This window comes from Spea bombifrons, chromosome 11 (assembly GCF_027358695.1).
Source record: "Spea bombifrons isolate aSpeBom1 chromosome 11, aSpeBom1.2.pri, whole genome shotgun sequence".
NCBI classification, from domain to species: domain Eukaryota; kingdom Metazoa; phylum Chordata; class Amphibia; order Anura; family Pelobatidae; genus Spea; species Spea bombifrons.
Window position 1 is genome coordinate 33,154,392 of NC_071097.1, and position 7,552 is coordinate 33,161,943.

General features: G+C 37.6%; 1 protein-coding gene across 1 annotated transcript; it reads right to left on the reverse strand.

Moving 5' to 3' along the window:
* Positions 1 to 493: 493 nt before the first annotated feature.
* Positions 494 to 1,468, reverse strand: LOC128468300 (olfactory receptor 2B6-like). Its single transcript, XM_053449988.1, has one exon. The coding sequence runs from the start codon at positions 1,466 to 1,468 to the stop codon at positions 494 to 496; it is 975 nt and encodes a 324-aa protein (XP_053305963.1).
* Between the last annotated feature and the right edge of the window lie 6,084 nt (positions 1,469 to 7,552).

Below are 7,552 nucleotides of genomic sequence, written 5' to 3' on the forward strand. Positions count from 1 at the left end.
AAGCAGATTCTGGAGTATTGGTACGGGTCAAAAAACAGGCTTTTTTACAAATACGGCTTTTTTAAAATTAACCAATCTTTTAAAGGCATATTGTTACGAGAAGGTGCCCAGGTAGCCAACACAACACAAATCCATAGGTCCAATGGTCAAAGTTAAAACATAACACAGCGTACGGCAGAGCACATCCAACCGCTGTCCGCACGATGCAGCACCCCATCTACCCAGGGGTAGGCGCCAACATTGGTCATGGTGGACATTTACTGGGGTCTGTGGTGGGCAATTTACCGATGTTCTATGGCCCTTCACAAACCTTATCACGGACAATGATGTCCTTGAAAGACGCTTTGCCTATCCCTGCATCTACCACTGGAAGGGCAGATCGGGAACGCATGGAACAATAATGGGCATTCGGCCAGTCCAGGTCCAGGTCAAATATATTCAGAAGACTTGTTGAATACATGACAGCTTTTGTATTTATACACAATGGCTCAGTTCACATTTGTCCGAGTTTTAAAGAATAATGATGACGAAGCCATTTCTTCAGAGTATTTTTTACCTCACCATTTCTTAACGTGTAGATCATGGGGTTCAACATGGGAATTACAGCCGTGTAAAGCAATGCAAAGAGTTTGTCATGGGCCGGCAGGTACCTGGAAGATGGACGCATGTAGACGCCAATCATCGTTCCATAGAAAAGTATCACGACCGTAAGGTGGGACGCACAGGTGGAGAAAGTCTTATATCTTACTCTCGATGAGTGAATGCTCAGTATGGCGTTTACGATGCTAACATAAGAAGACAGCGTGAAAAGAAAGGGAAGAAGACCCAATAAAACGCTCTCGGTAAATATAACTGCCTGAATATTTGTGGTTTTGCTACATGACAATTTTAGCAGAGCGGTGAGGTCACAGAAAAAGTGATTAATGATGCGAGAGTCGCAGAAAACAAACTGAAGAGAAAATGAGACTGGGACTGATGATGTCACAACTCCTGTTAGCCAGCACCCAATGGCCAGTATATGGCATAGTTTAAAGTTCATGATGACAGGGTATTGTAGGGGGCTGCAGATTGCCACATATCGATCATACGCCATGGCGGCCAACAGGAAATATTCCGAAATGGCTAATGAAATGTAGAAATATTGCTGAGAGATACAACCGGCGAAAGATATGGTTTTGTCTTCTCCGGAATGAAGCTGTATCAGTTTAGGGAGCGTGACGGTGGTGTAACAGATGTCCAGAACGGCCAGGTTACATAGGAAAAAATACATGGGGCTATGGAGAGAGCTGCTGAATGAAACGAGAGCTAATATTAGAATGTTTCCAGCGATGGTTAACGTATAGACGAGATAGAAGCTCACCAGCAGTGGATAGTGCAACCACGGCAGGTCTGCAAACCCAAGCAGAATAAAGCCTGCTGTTAGTTGAGATTTGTTAGTTGAGAAAAGTTCTACTGATCCTTGGTCCATGTTGCCTGATATGGGGAAAAATGTAAATAAAAAAACAGAGGGCTAAATATAAGAAAGATAAAAATTCTTCATTAAAGGAAACTATATTCAATAAAATTTGTGTTTATTCTTTGTTTATGAGATTTTGTTAGGTTTTTTTTTTTTAATCAAAAGTCCAAATTCAAGGATTTTTTTTCTGTATCAATTTAGTGCATATACCTTAAATCAACTGTAATGCAGAAATTAAAACAAATCAAATTCCTGAAAAATTGAATAAAGGTGGTATATGAAATATCTCTATAAAGCCAATATTGTTAATAACATTCAATACCGGATCACACTAACTACACGAACCAAAGTATAATACATTATCTCTCTTGAATTAGCTTTTAATGTATTATTTTTTCAAAGTGTATTTGAAGAAATTGGGAACAATAGAGAGAGAACAATAATAGGGTATATAAAAAGCCATAAGAAATAGAGAGTGAATTACTTACTTTTGGTTATGTTGATTACTTTTTAATTGTATTTTATAAAATGTAATTTTCAGACGCATAGGAATAGGTAACAATCTGCGATATTATAGCCTGGTGTAGAATTCCGCCATATATTTCATGTACTATTATTGAATTGTAAGTTACAAAGTATTTGTTACCCCCATCCATCCTGGTGCAGGTAATTAAAAATAAAAGTATCTCATTCAGCTATTCGGATCATTGTTGCTATTAACGCCCAGCATCCTTTTATTGTATGTGTTTCCCGTGACTTATATCTGTTTTGACTTAATATCCTGCATTAAATATTTTTAAAGCAGAGGGACATATTAAGTTTTTCTTCGGTCTCTGTTTAGGGAATTAAGGTAGATAGAGACCAATAGTAAATTTCCCATTAGAGAATCAGCACCTATAAAATTATATTTTATCATTAATCACAGCTACTATATATATTTATTTAGCAAAAAAAATAGAATATCTTAGGGTCTTATTTACTAAACCATGACCTTTCAGCTTATAGGCAAGAAATGACTGAAATATTTAAAAAATGCTTTCTTGGAAAGTACTTCTGAAAACTGTATCCCTTCTTAAGTCCTGTTGAACGCCTTTGACACTACACATCACTTTTCTGACACATTGATGTATTTGTCAGTGGGAACTCCATGAAAATGCAATTTTGTGCCTTATTTTTTCCTGCCAGGTTGCACATTATCCAGTGTCGTGGTGGAATGCTGCTTCATTGGTGATATATATGCAATCGATAATGTGCTTTTAACTTTATGCACTCAAATAATTCTATGAATTTCACTTGTGAAATGTCTTCCTGTGCGATGAAATTTTTAGAATAAGGTTTATTTTTTCTCATCTCATAAATATCTCATATATATATTTATATACCATTCAAAAGTTTGGGGTCATTTGGAAATGTACAATTTTCGCCCATTAAAAAACCATGAAATGGAAATCCTGTGCAGACGGGGTTAATGTTGTAAATGACTATTGTAGCTGGAAATGGAATATTTTCATCACTCCTGTGTTCCATTGGCCTGTTATCACTTCCATCACTCCTGTGTTCCATTGGCCTCTTATCACTTCCATCACTCCTGTGTTCCATTGGCCTCTTATCACTCCCATCACTCCTGTGTTCCAGTGGCCCTTTATCACTCCCATCACTCCTATGTTCCAATGGCCCTTTATCACTCCCATCACTCCTGTGTTCCAATGGCCCTTTATCACTCCCATCACTCCTGTGTTCCAATGGCACGTTGTGTTCGCTGATCCAAGTTTAAGTTTCAAAGGCTAATTCATGGTTAGAAACCCTTTTGCAATTATGTTACAGCCAGAAATGTCTTTGTTTTCCATTAAAACAGCTGAGTGACCCCAATCCTTTTTACTATTCCTGGAACATCAATATTATTTTAATCTTTCTCTGTCACCGTTCCTCATCTGCCGCTCCTCTGTGCCAATCGCTCCACAGACTCCCCATATCCTTCAGAGTCAAATTCAAACCTCTGACCTACAGAGCCCTTAACAACTCTGTGCCTCCTATATCTCTAACCTGCATATCCAAAATACACCCCTAACTGCCCTCTTCGTTCCGCTCATGACCTTTGTCTCTCTTCTACCATTACTACCTCTTCCTCATAACACTCTTAACCAACAACCTCGGCAGCTCATCCTGACTCAACAACTCATCCCCATCCAAGCCGTCCTCTCCTACTGTCCCACTTCCCCCGTGTCATGGAAGCCTCCGTGCCATGGGCTCCGTGCCTCCTTCTTACAGACTATGGGCCCTGGTACGGAGAGCCACATTTCCCAAAGTACAAGAGACTCTAAAGACTGTGGCGCTCGGACACAGATTTGGGGTTACTGCATTTTGGGAGGGGGTTTATGAGTGTTTTACTCTGCATCGGTTTAGGACTTACAGGACAGAGACCTCTATGGTCAGTCTGAAGGGTGACCAAGCTTAATTAAAGTGTATGGAGAAGAAAATTCCAAATATTTGGTTGTCATCTAATAGAAAATAAATTCTACCTTTTGACAATAAAGATCTGAAAATTGTTTTGTTTAGTTCAGAAAAATATATTCAATTTGAAATCTCAATTAGAAAAATCTGAGTATAATTACTATAATAAAACTGAATCTTTATGCAATGTGGCAAAATATTTAAAATTACATTTGTGTTATTTTTGTTCCTTCCTATATTTTAATCCCCTTTCTGAACATGGAGTTACTTATCTGATCATTTCAGAGTCACAAAGGAGTTCGGTCCCAAAGGACAATGGATCTTAATGATGTTGTGTATAACCAAAGCTTTTCAATAAATAGACCTGTGGATAATGAATATTCTTACACAGCATGAGACCCCAAAGCATTACGGAGAAGGTAAGGCAGAGGAATTGCCATTTTATTGGGAAATACAGAGATTTGTTTATTCGGTGCCTTCAGGGGTTCAACTACTTGGCTTTTAAATTTAACTATGGGAAATTTGCCGAAAATGTTTTATAAATCATAAATACATTTCTTTTGTTACACTCTATTAAAAAAGTATTTGATCGTCTGCTGATCAGTCTATAATTTTGGGTCATTGTCATGATGGAATACCTAGCCATGACCCTTTTTTAATGCCCAAAATCAACAGATGATCAAATAATTTTTTCCTTCACTGTATTAGCATAGAATAATTACTGGATTTTTTCCATTGCAGTCTATGGGGTATATACACTAAAGGGGTAGTTTGCAAGGGATTTTAACATTTTAGTGCTGGTGCTTCTATTATGGAAGGCTAACCCCAGAGAGCTTATTCTGCAAGAAGAACTAGGGTGGTATTCTATTTATCAGTGAGAATTTTTGTAGGGCCAGCTTCTTACCCCCTCTCGAAGGGGTAACTTGCCAGGGTTGGCCCTTTATAATATACAATGAATTTGTTGAGTTAAAAGTATAACTCTGCTGCAAACATTCTTGCTAACATTTAGAGAATTTGACATTTTAATTCTTTCTTTTTATGACATGGTGATAAAGTCCCAAAGACTTACAGCCCTCTCCAAAAAGCTAAACAATAAACAATAAAAAAAATAGCCTTTTAGGAAAATAACAGGTGCTACAAGAAAACATGATTTATGGCCAAGTGGCGAAATAAAATGTTTTAATACGTTTTATATGTTAATATTGTTTCGTACATGGGCTGTAGATATCCTGGAATAATTTTCAGTTCAGGGAATGAAGGCTAACATAGTAAAAAATAATGTTTCAAAATTGGATTTGTAGTGAAACCGGCTTAGTTTCTGCAATATTTTGCTACAATGTTACACTAGTTTTGCTTTTATTTTGTTTACTTTTATAAGTTAATTTTGTTTCTCTTTTTTTTTCTTTAAGGCCCGCCGACCAGAGTATCAACACTGACATCTAGTGATGGATGCTGGAAATTACACCAAGACACACAAATTCATATTGTTAGGCTTTACTGATGGCCCAGAGATGAAGATTTGTCTTTTCGTGTCTGTGTTAGCCATTTACTTTGCTTGTCAATCTGGAAACACAATGATAATGATCTTGATTTATCTGGACCCTCGTTTGCACAATCCTATGTATTTCTTTCTAAGTAACCTTTCCTTTCTAGACATGTCCTACACATCCGTTACTCTACCAAAATTACTCATCAACATCGTGAACGGAAAGCAGATATCTTTCATAGGGTGTTTCATACAGTGCCATTATGTCCTTACGTTACAAAGTAATGAGTATTTACTTTTGACCGCCATGGCTTACGATCGATATGTTGCGATTTGTAACCCCCTCCGCTACTTGCTAATTATGAGCAAAAAAGTTTGTGCTGCTCTGGCGATTTTTTCGTGGGCTTCTATTTATTTATTCACTGTGCCGATCACCGTTCTAATATCCGGACTTAGTTTCTGCAACTCTTGTGAAATTAACCATTTTTATTGTGACATCATGCCTCTCCTAGAATTATCCTGCTCTAACATTATGGGAATTCAAATTATTATTTTTACAGCCGCAGTGCTGATGGGAATCCCATGCTTCCTATTAACTTTAACATCTTACATCTTCATTGTCAACAGTATCCTCAGAATCCGCTCTAAGAAGGGGCGATCTAAGGCTTTCTCTACTTGTTCCTCGCATCTCACTGTTGTTACTTTATTGTATGTGATTCTCTTCTGTTTGTATTTGCGGCCACCTTCCCTGAAGCTATTAAATGATGGCAAAGTGATTTCACTGTTTAACGTAGCCTTGATACCCACGATGAATCCCCTTATCTACAGTCTCAGAAACAATGATGTGAAACACGCATTTCGGAAGATATGGTGTTAAGTCACTTTCATAAGCAGATTCCTTTATGACTACAAAATGGAGTATAAAGGAAGATAAGTGATTAAATGTTTGTCCTGCTCTCGTTATAATTGGTATTCGTAAATGTTCACTAAAAACTATATTCATTAACCCCTTAAGGAGAATGGACGGTCCCTAAACCCATTGAAAACAATGTATTTTTGTCATTAAGGGGTTAAAGAATGTAATGCCAATTACTAAAAGGTTGAGTTCTGTTCATAGGGTTGTACGCTTGCCATTTTATTTATGTCTTGTGCAGTTTTAGACATTTTACATAATATCCGGGTTGTTCATTGAATGTTTTGCATGCTTGCTTACTGGGTGAACGTCTGCAATTATTGCCAGGGGTGAGATACGAATATCATTGGTTGCGTTACACTGATAAATTAATAAATATTTCATGAAGTCTGAGTTTACTTGATCCTTCCAATGTTTTGTGTCTGCTCTCAAAATCTGTAAGATCTAAATACATTCCACTGCAGTTGCAAATAGGAAGTAAATAGTAAAAAAAAAACACCCAAAAAATGATTACAAAATGTCTACAAAGATCTGCTTATCCAAGACCTGAAGACGCAGTTTTTAAATTTAGTTTTGGAAAAATGTACGTAGAACTTTTTGTAACTCATAAATGTATTAATTCTGTTATATTCTGCAATATTTCTTAAACAGAAAATATACTTGTTTTAAGTAAATTATAAATTCCAATGAAAGTTACTCTAGATACCGAAATTCCATCTTCCTCGTTAAATTACGATAATTGAAAGCGCAAGCTGCCTAAGGGGCGCGCTAATTGCCCATTGCTGTACATTAGTTATATATCAGGGGTCACTAAAAGGTCAGGAAAGTTAAGGCATAAAGTTTTGGCGGGCTAGGTTAGCTAAATCTAATTCTAGGTTGCTGGGCAGGCAGTTTATTTAGCGCAGCTGATTGGTTAATCAGCTGTGCTGCAGCACAAGGTTTGAGTGGGCATTCTGTGTGGCGGGAAAAATAAGCGCAGCTGATTGGTGCAGTCAGCTGTGCTCACAGCGTGAGGCAACTCTAAAATAAATAAATAAGCTGCGCGCAGGGAGATTAAATTCACCTCAAGAGAAATCTGCAAGGAGCTGTTGCTGAGCAAGCGTATCACCCCCCTCCCTTTTGTGTTTAAATGTAATGTGATGTATGTAATATGTTATATTGTCGTAGTTTTATAAGGGGTAAAGGTCGCCTCTGTGTTGAGGTGGATAGAGGCTTGGTGTTACACAATCTGGCTGAGAAAGGGGCG

Coding starts and splice junctions, on each gene's coding strand:
- LOC128468300 (XM_053449988.1), bottom strand. CDS start 1,468: ATGGACCAAGGATCAGTAGAACTTTTCTCAACTAACAAATCTCAACTA.